The sequence below is a fragment of the Perca fluviatilis genome, chromosome 6 (genome assembly GCF_010015445.1).
Source record: "Perca fluviatilis chromosome 6, GENO_Pfluv_1.0, whole genome shotgun sequence".
Taxonomy (NCBI): domain Eukaryota; kingdom Metazoa; phylum Chordata; class Actinopteri; order Perciformes; family Percidae; genus Perca; species Perca fluviatilis.
In genome coordinates, this window is record NC_053117.1 from 23,242,258 (window position 1) to 23,259,906 (window position 17,649).

The 17,649-nt window shown below is 40.6% G+C and overlaps 2 protein-coding genes and 1 long non-coding RNA gene across 4 annotated transcripts in view; 2 read left to right on the forward strand and 1 right to left on the reverse strand.

Annotated features, from left to right (window-relative positions):
• LOC120560300 overlaps window positions 1-3,111 on the forward strand; it is a 25,519-nt gene extending 22,408 nt beyond the window's left edge. The window contains exon 3 of the long non-coding RNA XR_005639470.1: window positions 3,034-3,111. This is a non-coding gene — a long non-coding RNA (uncharacterized LOC120560300). The remainder of the gene's footprint in view (window positions 1-3,033) is intronic.
• ercc8 (excision repair cross-complementation group 8) overlaps window positions 1-17,295 on the reverse strand; it is a 22,200-nt gene extending 4,905 nt beyond the window's left edge. The window contains exons 1-9 of one of the 2 annotated variants that reach the window (XM_039802623.1): window positions 17,173-17,295; window positions 10,221-10,316; window positions 9,776-9,877; window positions 9,148-9,271; window positions 8,046-8,127; window positions 6,753-6,821; window positions 6,601-6,667; window positions 3,113-3,216; window positions 2,200-2,324 (exon numbers count right to left, since the gene is read on the reverse strand). In XM_039802623.1, the coding sequence (XP_039658557.1) occupies window positions 2,200-2,324; window positions 3,113-3,216; window positions 6,601-6,667; window positions 6,753-6,821; window positions 8,046-8,127; window positions 9,148-9,271; window positions 9,776-9,877; window positions 10,221-10,316; window positions 17,173-17,177 (774 nt within the window). In that variant the 5' untranslated portion in view covers window positions 17,178-17,295. Of the gene's footprint in view, window positions 1-2,199; window positions 2,325-3,112; window positions 3,217-6,600; window positions 6,668-6,752; window positions 6,822-8,045; window positions 8,128-9,147; window positions 9,272-9,775; window positions 9,878-10,220; window positions 10,317-14,466; window positions 14,912-17,172 lie in introns of those variants that run through there. The other variant, XM_039802622.1, reaches the window with a different exon arrangement.
• The window catches only part of ndufaf2 (NADH:ubiquinone oxidoreductase complex assembly factor 2), a 16,442-nt gene continuing 13,796 nt past the window's right edge, over window positions 15,004-17,649 (forward strand). Inside the window, exon 1 of the mRNA XM_039802625.1 lies at window positions 15,004-15,118. Coding sequence (XP_039658559.1) covers window positions 15,004-15,118 — 115 coding nt within the window. The remainder of the gene's footprint in view (window positions 15,119-17,649) is intronic.

The window sequence follows — 17,649 nt, forward strand, 5'->3', positions numbered from 1 at the left end:
CTGAAACTTAAACTTTTCAGGGTATTCAAAACAATTGAAAGCCTTTATTTTAGATCTTCGAATACTTGTCCAGGACTTGCAGACTCCCTAAAAGACAAAGACAAATAGAAAGAAACAGGCAAACTACTTCACCTTGCTAGGTTTCATTTATGCCTGTGAAACCGGTTTGAATTGTGTAATGCATTCCTTTTACACGTGTGCGCTAGACACAATCACTGCCTCATGTGTATCCAACTCTGATCTTTGCCCAGAAGAGAAAGCCATCTACCCTTTAAGTCACTCTTCGTGTTGTGCTACTGGCCTGGAGATGGAAAAATGTCCAGCATGGCAACTGCAGCGTTAAGAAAAACAGGAGAAAATGAGTGTTTCTGTGTTGGGGGGCAAGATATACCAATTATCCATTATTTTATGAAGACCCAAGGCTATAAAGCAAAGTTTCTTAAAGACATCCTGTTGGCTCACTCTAAATAAAATATTGAGTCATGATGTACAGTGCTGCTCATGAGTATAGGAACCCATGCTAAAGTTGAAAAAAAATCATCTTTAGAAATTGATCTTAATGCCTTAATTGAAACAATTAGGAAAAATCCAACGTTTGAGAACACCAATTCCTTAAAATACAGGGGGCATAAGTATAGACACCCCTATGTTAAATTCCCATAGAGGCAGGCAGCTTTTTATTTTTAAAGGCCAGTTATTTCATGGATCCAGGATACTATGCATCCTGATAAAGTTCCCTTTGCCTTTGGAATTAAAATAGCCCCACATCATCACATACCCTTCACCATACCTAGAGATTGGCATGGTTTTATGTCGGTTAGCCTAATAGCTGGTTTGATTTGCATTGAGAGATGATTTTATGGAAAGTAGCCCATGCCAATCTCTAGGTATGGTGAAGGGCATGTGATGATGTGGGGCTATTTTAATTCCAAAGGCCAAGGGAACTTTATCAGGATGCATAGTATCCTGGATCCATTAAATAACTGGCCTTTAAAAATAAAAAGCTGCCTGCCTCTATGGGAATTTAACATAGGGGTTCTATAGTTATGTGTAAGAAGTGTATGATAAATTATTCATTCACAAGGAAAATTTGTGTCCTTAAAGGTTGGATTTGTCCTCATTTTTTTAATTAAGGCATTAAGATCAATTTCCAAAAGATGATTTTGTTATTCCTTTTTTTAGTCAACTTTAGCATGGGTTCCTATACTCATGAGCAGCACTGTAAAAAAGGCTGTCAAATTTGGTTAACAGTGTTTGATTGTTAGTTAGCAGTTTGTGATTGTTAACCAAACATTAATTCATGTTTCACTATGACATTTAAAATAATTTAAGAAAGTGAACATGCTTCCTCTGAACTTAAATAATTGAAAAGTAACTACATTTGCAGCTAATTTTGAAAATGTTTAAGAGTGATGGATGACAAGAAACAGTATAAATCATGTCTAGCAGTCACTGGAGGGCTGTGTAACAGATGTATGGGTTATGGTAACAAGCTTCTGGGATTCAACTTGGATGTTTACACCTCATTTGTTTCTGGCTTTTTAGAGATAGCCACAACTGCCACTACAATACATTATTCTTCCCTCTAATAAGGTTGTAAGAAATTTAAAGACTCAACATATTAAACTAATATTTATCAATATTTTGGTATTAAAACGTAATAAAATGGGGCCGGGTTGGGTCAGTGGGTAGAGCAGGCGCACATATACTGAGAGGCTTATACCTCAACGCAGAGGTCCAGGGTTCGAATCCGACCTGTGACAATTTCCTGCATGTCTTCCCCCTCTCTCTCCCCTTTCTCACCTAGCTGTCCTGTCAAAATAAAGGCGGAAAAGCCCAAAAAAATAATCTTAGAAAAAAAAAAAAAAAAAAAAAAAGTAAAAAAATGACACTAATGTGAAAGGGTTGCTCATACGGCCAAAAGCACTGACACTCAACAACACCAAACTCTTCAGCTCTATGGAACTTTTTGCCTCGTATTTTAAATTTTTAGGTCTGAGCTCAAAAATTCATCTTTGTAAACTCACTATCTATCATCAAATGTTTTAAACCAGTGATATGGCGATAGACATTTATCTGCTCCCTAGAGGTCATAAATCAAGTCATGCAGCTTTAAGTTAATAATCCGAGAGGATCCATGTCAGCACAAGAAACAAAAATGTGGAATTACATGTCCTCTGCATAAATATGGTAATTTACCAGTGTGTTTTCCCCAGTGGCACTATTCCATAGTCGCATACGGTCATCAGTTCCAGTGGTGAGGAGGTAGAGGCCGTCGCCAGTAAAGCACAGGCCATTCACTCTGCCATCATGAGCTGTGTTCACTGTTTCAACACCGGCGAGACAAAGAAACATGCATTTGTCATCCCTTTCCTCCTCCATTTTGATCAAGAACCAACAGTGCATATATTTATTCCACCTAATCACTTATCAATCAATGGTACGCTTTCAGTGCAATTGTTGTCGAAAGAAAACCCTTGTCTCATATCATTACACGAGTAGCTTAGATAAACTGATTTAATTGCATACTGGTTTCCTCTTGATAGTGAACCCTATGACATGGACATGAACACAGCCTCAGGCAGGAAAACCTGTCCTCCAGAGAGACATACTCAGTTGCGTTAACTGGAATAACCTGAAAGTTATCAGAAATCACAGCTAAGAGGAAACAGTCGCTGTAAAACTGACTCAATTTGCTACTACTACTACCAGCTTTTAAATGTATCATTAGAAGCATCAGATAGCAGGAAGGGTAATTCTGTGACTGTAGATCAATGTGTGCCCCCACAGTTCTTCAGCTTGTACTTCAAGACTTTTTTTGGGGGTTATATGCACTTTAGCTCCTAATGTACGTATAGGTCTGTGTAGCACCACTATAAGGTATATGCCATATCATGGGGTTAAAATGACATCTTAGACATTGATTGACAGATTGATATGGTTGGGGGAGGGGGGGCTGTATGACAGGATGATGCATCGCATCAGCATACAACCAAAACCTGACAATATTTTTTGTCCCGATGCCCTTCACAGACTGAAACATTTGCCAAGAGCCCTGCCTACTCCATGAATGAGGAAAAAGACACTGGAAAAGAAGGAAGGGTAACAGTACCTGCCTCAGAGGACGCTTTTGACTTGTCTCCATTGTGCTGATCCAGAGTAAAGAGACAACCAGAAGCCCGACGCACATCCCATACTTTCACTTTGCTGTCTGCACTGAAAAGAAATGAGGGAATTATTTTTGTTTTACACTTTGCTGGTTAGTTAATGAAACTATAGTTTCTGTCAGGAATTAACATGCTTCTCCGTAATAGAATATCAGACACTTGTCTGTGTGCCAGTTGTTTTCAAAATCACTCATAGTCCACAGGGACAAGCAGCACACTAATCCCAATAGGTTAATTTGCAAGTCTTATGTAGCATTAAGCAGGTGGGGACTGTATCTACCATATGCTACACTGACAGGGCTACTAGAGTTCCACAGTGCCTAACTGCTAGCGATGTGGTGGCATTATACTTGACTAAGGGTTGCACTGGGCCAGATGGGCAGGAACTGAGATGAGAAGAACTGCTAGAACACAGCATGGTGGGGATTGTCCTGTACCTGATATTAGTCTTTGATGTTCTCCTCAAAGTTACTGCAGGGGCGGCCACCAAATTATTGTTAACTTTTTTTCAAAAAGTAATATGTCTTAACATGAATTAGCTAATTAAATCAGCCTATTTGTGAGAAAAAAAAAACACTTTAATGATAGGCTTATGGCGTTTTTCCATTACATGGTACCTGCTCGACTCGCCTCGACTCTACTCGCCTCCACGCACTGTGCGCCCGTTTTCCACTGCAGATTTTAGTACTGCCTCAGCGTGGCTGGTCATCATAGCGGCGCTGCAGTAAACTGCCGTGACCTAACGCGATACACACACAGAACGTCGATGGTGTGTTGTTGTTGCCACAGCCAGAAGACACATTTTGTTTCAAATGAAGCTGGAGGCAGCAAAAAAAAACAAACTAAACTATTTAAAAATGGCAGGTTTGTTCAGGACACCCCCGTCGCTTTCACGTCACCTTTCGGTATCGCCTCAGCTCGCTTGGAACCTCGACTGAGGTGGTACTAAAAAAAGTACCTGTTAGCAGGTACCAGGTACTTTTTTGCGTAATGGAAAACCAAAAAAGGCGAGTAGAGTCGAGGCGAGTCAAGCAGGTACCATGTAATGGAAAAGCGCCATTAGTGGCCTACAGGCAAGGTAGTCACTAAGGCAGCCATTTACAGTTAATCCTAAGGATTCACTGTGCCACATACCTGCAAACTCAGAAGGGCTGAAAAAGGTGACACATCGTTCAAAAAAATCATATAAAAAAAAAAAAAAAAAAGGGAAAACACAACATTTTCCCGGTGATAAAACGATACTTTATCGTTATATGAAAGTTGATCTGAAGAATAAAAAAGGAGCCCAAAACGACAGTCGGCTCAAAATTAAATGATTTATTAAAAATGTAATAATAAGTTATATCAATAAATTATTTCACCAGTTAATTCCTGTTAAACGACAAAAACAACCACTGGATGGGAAAAGGGTATTTTACAACAACTTCGAATGCAGCAAAAGGCTGGCGAGGCGACACACTTTTACACCGTTTAGCTGTCAGCATTGTAACCGTGTTTACTCCAGCTGCTAGCTAACGGTAGGCTAACGTTACCTGCTGTCGAGTGTAGTGTTACCGTAACTAGCGTCCCGTGCGCCGATGTTTCAGTTCCCTCTTACGTCCGTTTTCGGAGCATCAGAGAGAAGCGGAGGCATTTAAGTGGCACCTAAATAAGGTACCGAAATCCGAGTTGCTATTCGGTCCGGTAGATAACGGTCGTTAAGGCACCGGTGCCGTATTAGCACTGGGTCTCGGCATACCCGTCGCTATGGGCGGGCCATAGGGGGCCGGGCCCGCCCCCAAAAATGCTTGTGCCCCCCCACTTGAGGCACAGATCTCTTAAAAAAATTACTTTAATTTTATATTATCATAGTTGCTAATTTTGTGTTGCATTAATGTTGCATTCTTTATCATTAAAACATTATAAATATAAATAAACAATGGTGTGATTTTTGTTTGATTGATGGGAATCTACACTGCAACAGCCTATCACGGCCTTACTAAAAGAAAGTTAGGCTACGAGCGTGACGTAGCCTACGTCAGTGTACGCTGCTCAACAGTTACCGCATATTTTGAAAGCTGGATGAGTTTTCCCGGCTTACTCGCTTCAGTTCCTCATGGTAAGTGGTTGAAAAGCCCACCAACATTCTCCTCTGCCAAATTGGATACGGCAGCGCCACCTGATGTTGTCGTTGGAGAAGGAGCCCCTGGACGACAGTCTGAGCCTGATGCTAGTAGCTCCGTGGAGCCCAACCCTGGGCCCTGGCAGGACCTGCAGGTCAAGTGCAACTGCGACTGGGGCAGCATTTGGGCCACAACTAACTGTTGAATCAGGGGGGTGGACGGACAAACCCAAACAGGTTGTGTTGAGGAAATATCCAGTCAAAATGTTTGGTTAAAAAAAACGTAGCTGTAGCTGGTATTTGAACAGGGACTGGCTTCGCGAGGCTACTCGGTGGAAAAGGACTCCGCATTTTGTTAGGCCTGCAGGAAATTCACATCTGTATCATCGGACGCGACCTTCTTCATTAAGGGGTTTAAGATTTACAGACATGGGCTTAAATAAGCATGCAGCTTCAAATGACAGGAGGGACTGGAGAGAGGACATGCTGCCTCCACTCAAAGTACCGGTAGGTTCGAAGTGTCTCTCTCTCTGTGTGTGTGTGTGTGTGTGTGTGTGTGTGTGTGTGTGTGTGTGTGTGTGTGCGTGTGTGCGTGTGTGTCTCATGGCACATGCATAGCAATGCATATCCTTCTATTGACTGCTTTAAAATGCAATGTTTGAGAGATGCTTCTGGTGTTACATCTAATATGTTGTATAGTCAAGTGTTTTATGGATATTCATAACATTGCTTCTATGTAATGTGTTGTAGGCTATATAGGCTACCTGGTCATATTGCTGTTGGTTATGTTTAACGTGATGATTACGTGCGAATAGTATAACAAGAGTATATGATTATTATACATATACATACTGTACGCCAATAATAATTGTGCCCCCCCATGTATTTCATGTGCCCCCCTTAAGACTGAGGTCTAGCAACGGGTCTGGGTCTCGGACCCCCCCAAAATAAAAACTCTTCGGATCTACACGATTCACGTGGATGACATTTTCCCATTCAAAACGGCGATTTTCGCCAAAAAGCAACAAGTTTGCAGGTATGATGTTTAACATTAAATTAAAGATTTATAAAACCATGCCAACAATTATTTTATCAGCTTAGTATTCTATGCACTAAAAATGTATGCATTTAGGCCACAAATACGTTCAGGTCCAGTTTAATATGCAACTTCATTTTATACCATATATGTAGTAGAGGGTCACTGATCCATCTCTCTCAGTTAATGGGTCCTTGGCTTAAAAAACGTTGAAGACCCGTGCTCTAAAAGGCAAAGTAGTTGAAGGTTTCAGAGGCTAAATCTCCACAGAAAGAATGGCAGTTAACAGTGCCTACCTGGCAGTGGCTAAGATGTGCTCGTATCTGGGCGACCACCGCACAGACAGGACTTCTGCTCTGTGACCTGGAGGGGGAAAATTATTGATTCTGTGTGTGAGGAAAAACAGCAGGAAACATTAGTATGTGTATTTGTGGTGTAGCTCACTAACCCTGAAGAACATGAATCCGTGAACCAGACTTCAGGTCACACAGCTGGATTTTAGGTTCTTTGGTGCCAACTGAAAACGCAGAAACAAAAATCAAAGCGTTGATGGAGGAGATAGTTTCAATATTACATTCCTACTTATCAAGATTGTCAAGGTTTACAGATTGTGATAACTGTGGGAGTACAATCCAATATGTGTGTGTATAAGGAAGAGGTTCTTCAGAAAGCTAAAACTGGGAGTCCCATGTTATGGCAAGATAAATATGAAAACTCACTGATACAAACTTCTGATAAACATGAGCTAACACACCCATCTACTGTATACATGGGAGGAGGGCAAGGTAGTTGGTAAAATTTAACAGAAGATGATTGGGATGTCATTAAAATCTAAATAGCCAAAAGTAGGCAGAATTAATGAAGTAGCTATTGGTGCTTTTAGTACCCAATTTCCTTTAAAATGTCTTCTTAGATGAAATAGACTTTACAGATGTTTGCAACTTGTTTGACAGCATCTGTCAACACCCCTGAAAGGGAAGGAAACGTTCAGGGAAAAAAAAAAAAAAGGCTGTTTAGAAAGGTGTGTCAAAGAAACTGCTTTATGTGCATCCACGTTTATGAGCACATCCTCAAAAGGCATGAGAAACCGGTTGGTCCTGCTGGGCGACGTGGTGAGGTGGGACCTAAATTCTTATGATTTTTCTGCCCAGAAATCTGTCTCTGAACCTTAATACATCTGTAATCAGCTTCTGATCCACTTCTGTCCCATTCAGGTACATGTCGCTTTATAACCTGGTAAACTGGGATACAAGGTAGGGGCAGTGAGTGTGGTGTGCTGTACAGGGAAGCACACAGTCCACTGCTTGGAGAAACTGATGACAGACAGGGTAAAACTGATTTTGTTCTCTTTTGTAGACTAAAAAAGGAGCTTTATTCTTTTGTAGTTTTTTTAGTTGTGAAACAGAAAATGTACCCATATACTTAGTGTATATACTCACAGTGTCATCTACATTATAACATCTTTACCAATTCCTTGACATCGCGCATTTGAGTTTTTGCACTCTGGTTTTTGGGAGTGAGTTGTTAATGTTTACTAATATTTTGGTCTGTCTTAAGCATGATTTATGCTTCGGTGTTAAATCTACGTTGTGGCTACGTACGTAGGTACATGGAGACACGGACCCTACGCCGTAGCCTGACGTGCACCTCTTGAAAAATGTAACTACACGTCACAGCGACCGTGGCTTGGTAGCGTTGCATTTGAGATTTGCAAAAACTGTGACTGAATTGTCAAACACACCTGCGATAAGACTGTGCTTCCTGGCGATGGGGGACAGGTGGTGGCTGTAGACATTGCCCTCAAACTGAAAGACTTCAGCAGGCTGAAGAATAAAGTCAGAGAAACAGAGGAAGATAGACAGACAGATAGGGTCAGTAAGCTGTTGTCAGCTTTCTGTGTGTTAAGTGCTATGTATACTTGTATATGTATGCTGAATGAAAATCTTCTACGATATCTATGATAAAAAAATATACAGCCATGACCTTAAATAAAGCTTTGGACTTAAAGTTTAACTGTAGCATAAATTCACCACAGTTCAGTTCAATTAGGTAAAAATAAAAGAGTACAGAAGGACAGCTCAGAGCTCAGAAGGCAGCTCACCCAAGCAGCAGTGGCGGCTACAATGCAAATTCTTCAGCAAATATAAAAAGCCTCTCTGTGCCCCATCTGTCAGTGTGTGCCAGCACCGACCAATGGGCACACACACATAGACAAACAGAGGAGGCTCTGTTTGCATAAAAATACCACACATACACATGGACTATGTGCACACTAATGCAAGGCACACACACTAACGTGCAAATGCACAACCACAATAAATAATTTAAAAAGGTATGTTAGTTTGTGTATAAGACAGAAACACACAGAACAAAGCAAATGAAAGGTCGGTGGTTCTTTTCTGTCCCTTCCCTGACCTTTTGAAGTAACTGTGGCGCCAGTGTAACTCTAGCACAGCTCAAGGCCTGCCATATGGGACTATGCGGCATAGAAAGGTAGCAAGCATGAAGCAGAAAATAAGAAAAGAGAGGGGAAGAGATAGTGAAAAGAGAGAAAGAGTGGTGGAGCTTTAACAAAACAAATGCCAGCTAGTTACTTAATAAACCAATCTCCAACATGCAGAGTGTTACCCGTTTGATGAGGACATCCATATACGTTTAGATGGAGTTTCAGCTCTATTGTAACTACTTATATACAGCATATGTTGAAAGGTATTTCTAATTTTACCCATCCTAATTTACATATTGCACACGGGTTCTACTTGTACAAGTCTATCTAATTAACTAGTAACTCAATGTATATTACATTTAACGTGGAGTGACCTAGTCTGTGTGACATTCCTTACCTTCAGTGTCTCAGTGTCCCACACTTTCATGGTCTTGTCAAAGGAACTGGAGACAAACATGCCCGTGTCATAGGGATACCATTGGACTGTCTCTACGCTGAATTTGTGGACATACTTACTCGACCTAAATTAAAAAACAAAATAATAAAATGTGACCAGATCAATACAAAACTTAAAAATGAAAATGAAATAGTGTGGCAGCACATTAAATAGGGTTAATTAATCTGCCCTGTGCAGACAATAAAGATATATTCACATTGCACACACTAATGCTACATCCTCCTGTAGCCCTGGTCAGCCATGTAGGTGCATGCTTTCCTGACAGATGTTTCATGGAGCAACAGTAAATACATTCTTATATCGTTCAGATTGAGGTCACATTACCACAAATGAAATGGATCTGAATCTGAGCCATTTATTGAAGTGTACAACATAGGATTTTGTAGGGTTTTCTGTTCACATTATCATTAAAAACAGACATGATTACCAAATAAGGGAAGAAACATTCTGATTTAAGCCATTTCACTTCATGGTGTGTGGCCTAAAGGACATGGCTGAGAACAAGACGTGGTACTGTGAAAAATGCACTGCTACCCTCTAGTGGCCGAGTGGGTGGAGTAACACTCACCTGCCTACTGTGCAAACTGCCTTGCAGGTGTACTGTAGTTTCCCACTGTAGTTCTCCAGGTCATAGACAACGATCACCCCATCTGCTCCGCCAGACAACATGCTAAACAACAGAGAGGGCTGACTTCAGAGATAACATTACTTCCTCCAACACAGCTTCCAAATTTATTTCTACCAAAGTATGACTGCCAGGAGTTCTCTATGAAAACATATCAGAAAGGTCTGTTGATTACCCTCTTGAGTTTTTCAAAAGCTATTACCCCATGCTTTTTGTAGCCCAAAACTAAATGCCTTAGTGGAATGCCTACTGGGCTCTTATCAAATTTTATTTTTTGCCCAGGATAAACTTACAGCTGCTGTTTCACAAATGTTGCTGTTAAAAGGGGAGGATTGTAATGTAATAAGTCATACATCAGTAATAATAAATGATGATTAAGTGGACTTACTATCTGCCCTCTATTGCTTCAATGTCAATGGTGTTGATGCCATTTCCATGGATTCTATCCACGTCTCTGTCAGGATTTAACTTCAGACTCAGGACCCTTTGCAGATACAGAGAGGGGAAGAGTTAAGCATCACTGGACACTCCATTAGTTCATATCAGACTTCAAAAGCCCAAGTAGATTATCAAAATAAGATAATAGGAAATAGACAACAAACACATACATTATGTTGCAAATGAGATAAAATAGAATAAAACCATTATTAGACTAACTACTCAGTAGTGATAGACCGATTTTATCAGCCGGCCGATATATCGGGACGATATTGGCGTTTTTACTTGTATCGGCAGATACGTGGCTGCTGCGTTCGCCGATAGTTTTTTCCCGGCATTATTTACAGACAGGCATCCACAGGCAGCTCTGTGTTGCTGGAGACGCTGCACCCATCCACATGATGCACATTGCAAACATAATTTGGGTCAAATGAATGTAAGATGATTGCAGAAGTGGCACGGATCTGTGTTTTTGTTTATTATTTTTAAAGAAATGGCAGAGCAGATTCGAAAACAAATCCAGTGTGGCAGGGTTTAGATTTTTATGATGTAAATTGAGGGAGCAAAAGCCCTATCGGCTCAAGTAAATCGACAGCCGTATCGGTCATCGGCTAAGGCTGATGGAAAACAAAAATTGGTATCGGCACTAAAAAAATTCCATATCAGTCGATCCCTACTACTCAGCCAATTGACAGAATTAACTGTTGATACATGTTGATATTTGGTGAATCACAAATGCAGTTATTTAGTTATTGTTATTCCCGTGTACTAGAGTGTGGATCGGGCCGCATTTTTCTGTCCGAACCCGGCCGAGCCCGATAGGCATTAAAATATTTATGTCCGAGCCCAACCCGAGCCCGACACTCTCATACTAATGACACATGTTTGTTTGAGTGGAAAGGCTGCTTTTATTAAGCAACTGTAGGAAGGCATTCGGATACGTCAACAGATGAGCGCATCAGCGCACACGGGACAACAAGCGACAACAAGTTAACACAGGCGCGCACCTACATAATAAACTTTTTTAAATTTAAAATGTTTAATGCCTTATCGCGCTGATGTGACCGAGCCCGAACATCATTTCTAAATATCTGTCCGAACCCGGTACCCAATGGGCTCGGTTCGGGTATCCATCCTCTACTGTGCCTCTCTTCTTAAACTGATAGGCCAAGGCATGGACCGCAGGGCTTTCCACTGCAGCACGAGTAGTGGTTGAAGTAGGTGAGTCTCTCTCTCTCTCTCTCTCTTTTTTTTTTTTTTTTTTTTTTTTTTTTTTTTTTTTTTTTTTTTTTTTTTTTTTTTTTTTTTTTTTTTTTTTTTTTTTTTTCTCTCTATTATGCATTATGTTCTGTAGTAGGAGATGATTTAATATTTGACGGCATATTTAGGTAGGGATGTGATTGTTTGTAGTGTAAATTGCCTGTTTGTTTATGTGCAATATTTTCTCTGACAGTATTTATTGTGATAGAAAAAAATATAGTTTTTTTAAAATAAAGGTTTTATAAAAAGGTTTTATTATACACATGGGAAGTTTGAATATACTGAATGAATCTTATTCTGAATATATTGAATGAAAGTCTGAATATATTGAATGAAAGTCTGAATATTTTGAATAAACCTTGAATATATTGAATGAAAGTCTGAATATTGAATGAACCTTGAATATATTGAATTAAAGTCTGAATATATTGAATGAAAGTCTGAATATTGAATGAACCTTGAATATATTGAATTAAAGTCTGAATATTGAATCAACCTTGAATATATTGAATGAAAGTCTGAATATATTGAATTAAAGTCTGAATATATTGAATGAAAGTCTGAATATTTTGAATGAAAGTCTGAATATATTGAATGAACCTTGAATATATTGAATGAAAGTCTGAATATTTTGAATGAAAGTCTGAATATATTGAATGAACCTTGAATATATTGAATGAAAGTCTGAACATATTGAATGAAAGGTGTGTTGACGTTAGCCTGATGAAAGGGACCTGCCTGACCAGAGAAGTTCCTTTCATTCGGTCTTCCACGATGAAAAAGTGAATAAACTTCTTCATTGGGAGAACGGTACTGGATACTAGCGCTGTAAAGATACACCAAAGCCACGATTCGGTTCGTATCACAAACTGAATCGTTACCCTTTAAGTTCAACCCTTTAAGGTTGGAGGAGAGTTATACTAAATAATTATGAACGTAATACAACTTTTTTTTTGCCACATGGCATCGTTTTGTCATTGATTACATGCCACTTTGCAACACAGTAATATATTTATATATAAAAATATATATTTATTGATTTCAATATCAATTGATCCAACACCAAAGATTCTTTTGTACCTTAAAATAATATTCGAATGAGACATAAGAATAATGGTAATGGTAACAGTAATGGACAATTCCGCTTCCAACCTGTAGGGGGACCGAAGAGGAAAAATGCTTTGGTGCCTACTATAAAAGGTGCTGGTTGGCTAATTCTTGGTGGGTAACATACAACATTGTTCAACAAGCTCAGTTATTTTTAGTATGATTGTTTTGACCACGGTTAACAACTCTGGGCTAACCCACGAATTCATCAGTAATGTTAACTGTATAGAGAGACGACTAATCTAATGGTAATTTAGCCAGCTAGCACACCCCTGTCTGTCTGCCTCACTCTCCCGGCGCTGCAAGGCTTCAGTCGGGATGAGAGCTGACAACAGCCCCGGCCCCGGGACACATCCACAGTCAGCCCCCAGCCAGCTAGCAGCCAGCCACTATCATTACAGCAATCCAAACCCGGTCAGCACTTAACTCCGGTGCTAAGGATGCTAACGGAAGTTTACTGAACCGTCTGTAAACAGACCCAGGCATCCGTTGTTAGCTTAATTTACAAAAAGGGGATAAGGCACCAAAACGACTAATAGTAATTTAAAGATGTGGTATCATTGGATCTGGATGGGAAGGATAACTCTGGGAGTTGGAAGGGGTGTGTCGCGATTCTGCCTCCTCACTCCGCAGCACAGGTTCGTGGATCTGAGTGTCGCGATTTGGCTTTCATTCATTGTTACATACCTACTGGATACGGTTACCGTTGAGGTCGAATCTTAGATACCAGTCATAAATGTTCAGATAAAGCTCAAATACATGTTATATAGAATGATCAGATGAAATAGGATGAAAATACACCTCACCGTTACCAGTGTTTTGGCCCGTACATGCATTTGCCAGTGTGTTAATAATGTCTTCATTGCTCAAAATTGCTGACAATAGATTTATTGCTGATTTGCTCCTAGTGTCACACTTTGGTTAGGATTAATCACAAAAAAACACAAGATGGCGGCAGACAATGACGTCAGATTCCATTTCAACTTTCATTCATTCTATTCAGACATTCATTTAATATATTGATTTTCAGATTACATTATGTGCTTACATATGGTAATTGCAAAAGGGTTCTCGACTGTTGTAGAAAGAAGTGGCTGATCTTTAATGCAATATCTACATTGGCCATTATCAGCAACCATTCATCCAATGTTCCAAAGGCACATTCTGTTTACAATCTGATATCATTTTAAAAGGCTAACTGAGAAAACATTGGAGAACCCTTTTGCAATTATGTAAGCACATAATGTAATCTGAAAACTGCTGCCCTGGTTAAAAAAACTATGCAACTGATCTCAGCTGGTATTCTGTCTATAATGGAGTGGAATGGAAATTTGTAAGTCAAATTTGTATCACTCTGACTCTCTCAATCTCTCTCTCCAACCGGTCGAGGCAGGCCGCCCACCTTGAGTCAGGTTCGAGGTTTCTGCCTGTTAAAAGGAGTCGTTTGTTTTCCTGGCCGCTGTCGCACCAAATGCATGCTCTTGGGGGAATTGTTGGGTCTCTGTAAATTATAGTGTGGTAAAGTGTCCTGACATAAATTATGAATCGACACTATAAATACAAATTGAATTGTGTGATTTACAAACATTAGCTATAGCTTCTCAAATCCTAGCACATGCCAATTTTTCTATTTTTATTTTTTCACAAAACTGTCAATGGAACAACTTTATATATTCTAAAATGAGTGACTCCATGTATTGAGATTTTAGGTTACCGAGCTCTCCGAGTAGCTGGCTAGTTAACTATGGGTATGCATAGCCTATGCCCCCTGGATTGCATTATTTGTTTTCCTTTCTGGTTGAGATAACGTTACTGGTATTCTCTCTCACCTTCTCGTTGACTCAGCACGTCTCAGTCGCAGAGGGTCATCCAGACCAGCCTGCCTTGCTGTCAGAAACCCCAACATTGCTTCAAGGATCTTAATTTGAGAGCTATTGTTCAATATATGCTAGCGTTAACTAACCTAGCTCAAAGGCTATCATGTTAACTAGCTAACGTTAACGTTACACTGAAGTACGTTTTTTACCCAAACTGAAATATCGCGCGTCCAACAAGGCATTTTATTGAACCCAAAGCTCCGTAATACCAAATACGATATCCAAATCTCATATGCTGTCTTTGCTTTGGCAATTGAACGTTTAGCTTCGCAGTAGCTCGATACAATTGCCCGCCATGTTGGAACGTAATGTCCATTCTATAACAAATGCAATGATTGGCTGGTCAAGTATAGCCGTCCAATCACTAAATAGTTTATTCATTCTTTTCCCAACCCATGAACTCTTGCATAAACAACAACCCAGTGAGAAGGCAGACAGCTAACTAGGGAAACGATATACAGCCCAAATCCTTTGGGTTGTCCTGTGAAGATGAACAGAATTGCTGGAGTTCTGCGGCGTACGTTCGGAATAGCACGCGACCACGTCGGGACAGATACTTTGGGGAATAAATATTACTTAATCCCAGAACAGAAGACATGGACAGGTAAATTAAGCCCTGTTGTGCTAACATTAGCCAGTCGTGAATTTATATACAATCTCGAGCCCTGCAGACACGTGAAGATAGCTTTATTAAATGCAGCGATTAAACTTAATTTAGCCTTTTTCTGTCCCTGACCCTGGTTGTTTTCACTATGATGACACCAAACTTAGCTTTTCTTACCCAGTGCGTTATAGCTTGCTACGGATACTGTACTCTGGTTAAAAAAATATAGATTTTCTAGCTGTGTATTGTGTATTTTGCATGTACCACTGCTCTCTCTTCCTAAAATGTGTTGCTGCGGATATGACTTTACATTTACCCTTTTCAACCTTGTAGCATAAAAAGCTCGCCACTAGATGGAGCAACCGCCTCACTAAGAACGTTCCCCTTTTCAGTGTTTTTAATAAGATTGTTTAGGACTGAATGCAGCTCACTGCATGTAAGATTTCACTCATTTTGGGGGGCAGAATTATTGCAGCTCCACTGTCACTGGCCCTTAAAGTGGACAGAGTCCTCTACTGTGACAGATGAAGTGATTACTTGTCTGTGATGAGGATTTAGAAGGAGGTCATATCCCTACAGAGACATGGTGGCAATGCTATAGTTTGTAACGCTCAAGCCAAGCAGTAGAACTGTGTCATCACGCTAATCCATAGTGGTGTGCCAATAGTGTCCTTCAAACCGTCTCTGACTGTGAGAAGGCCATGGACACGCTTGTTGGCCTAGCCGACTAAATGCCCGGACTTACTGTGAGTCCTTCTTCAGTTGTCCTGTCTTTAAGAAGTGTGTCTAGAATAGGATTAATGGAGAGTTGTAGGCCATTATAATGACTCAGCAAATGCAAAGGAGGTTTTGTGGCATCCTGGCACCGGCACAATGGCCTTTTTTTAATTTGAAAAACACAGCACACTTGTTTTTTGCAAGGTGTTTACAAGAAGGAGATACTGACGATTAACACACAAATCTCCAATGACTGTGTGTGTCATATCCACTCCTGTACATTAACTTGTTTAGGGGGAAACATAGCAATGCACTAAATGTGTGTAAATTCTGTCTTTCGTAGTTTAACTCATAAGCAAAGTCCAGGCTAATCTCACTTTCCCCTCTCTTTACCACCTTCAATTATCATTAGCAGGGGTCCTTCCCAGACTATTGACCACAGGTCAGGGGTCACAGGTCAAAGAGCACACCCTTTGCCTGCTCCAAACATGATACTCCTGGGGCAGGTTCAATCTCAAAACGGTGTGCACGGTGTTGCTAGGGTTTCCGTGTTGAACATGTTTTCTCTGAACGGTCGGCAACGCTTTGAGATATGTTTTCTCTCGTTTGGTGGGTGTTTCTCTCGTTGATTGGCTGCGTCCCAAGTGATACCCAATCAGCAGAGACGTGCATGTAAACTCGTAATAAAAAGGCAGTGCGCTTGCACACGCAAAAGGATGTTTCCGTTTTTAAAAAACGTGTTGCTACGTTTTGTTGGGGCTGAACGTGGCCCTGGTTGACCAGCCATGGACCTGCCTAATGATATTTGACATAATTATTATGCCTGAGCAGAGTTCACTCCCATTCCAGACACTATATGGGAACTAAACTACACATACGCATACGTTCAGTGGTACTTTTCTCAGAGGGTAAAACCAAGCTGTTTTTTTTCTTTGCTGTAGAGGGACCGACCTCTGGCAGGTTGCAAGCCTGGTATCTTTCTGTCTGAACTTGACTTTGTGCTTCACCTTTTCTCAGCAGTTTGCGGGGGAAACTTGCACCCACCTCGTATTTATAATTCATTACAAGGCTGCTCCTCCACCCCTGGCTGTCAGACTATTCAAATGAGACATCACAGAAGCCCATTTTCTAGCACGCTACAGGCTACTGTACTCGCTGCCCAATCGTGCAAAAGTGACACTGTGGAGAGGCTTGTTGGCCTGTAGAAAAACTTGTTTAAGAACAAACACACTCCTTAACGCCAGACAAGCACATACACACTCTATATACTGTATGTTCATAATAAACAAATAGAAATATATGGCACACACATTTTCCTCTTTTTCTCTGCCACTCACCCCATCCAGCCTTGTGGAAATAAAGCAGATGCATTATTCAGTCCATATGTCTTGCTAAAGCGGGTTCTTTTTGATCTTAAACTGATAGGCCAAGCGTGGGCTCAGGGCCTTAAGGCATGGACCGCAGGGCTTTCCACTGCAGCACATGAGTAGTGGTTGAAGTAGGTGAGGAGTCTCTCGCTCTCTCTCGCTTTCTCTCTCTCTCTGTTTTTTTTTTTTTTTTTTTTTCTCTCTCTCTCTCTCTCTCTCAACTCTGCCTACTTAGCCTATTCATTTGTCCATCCCTAGTGTTCAGTCAATCCCTCCCCTACCTTTAGCCATGCTTTGCTACTCCCATTTTCTACCTCTCTCAATCTGTTTACTTTAGAAAACTGGGGCGTAAGCAATTCCGTGTGCGGTAGGCTATGTATGAGGACACTAATGGCTGCTAAGACAGAAAAATAAAAGGAAGCGACTGCTTGTTTTATGTGACTCTCA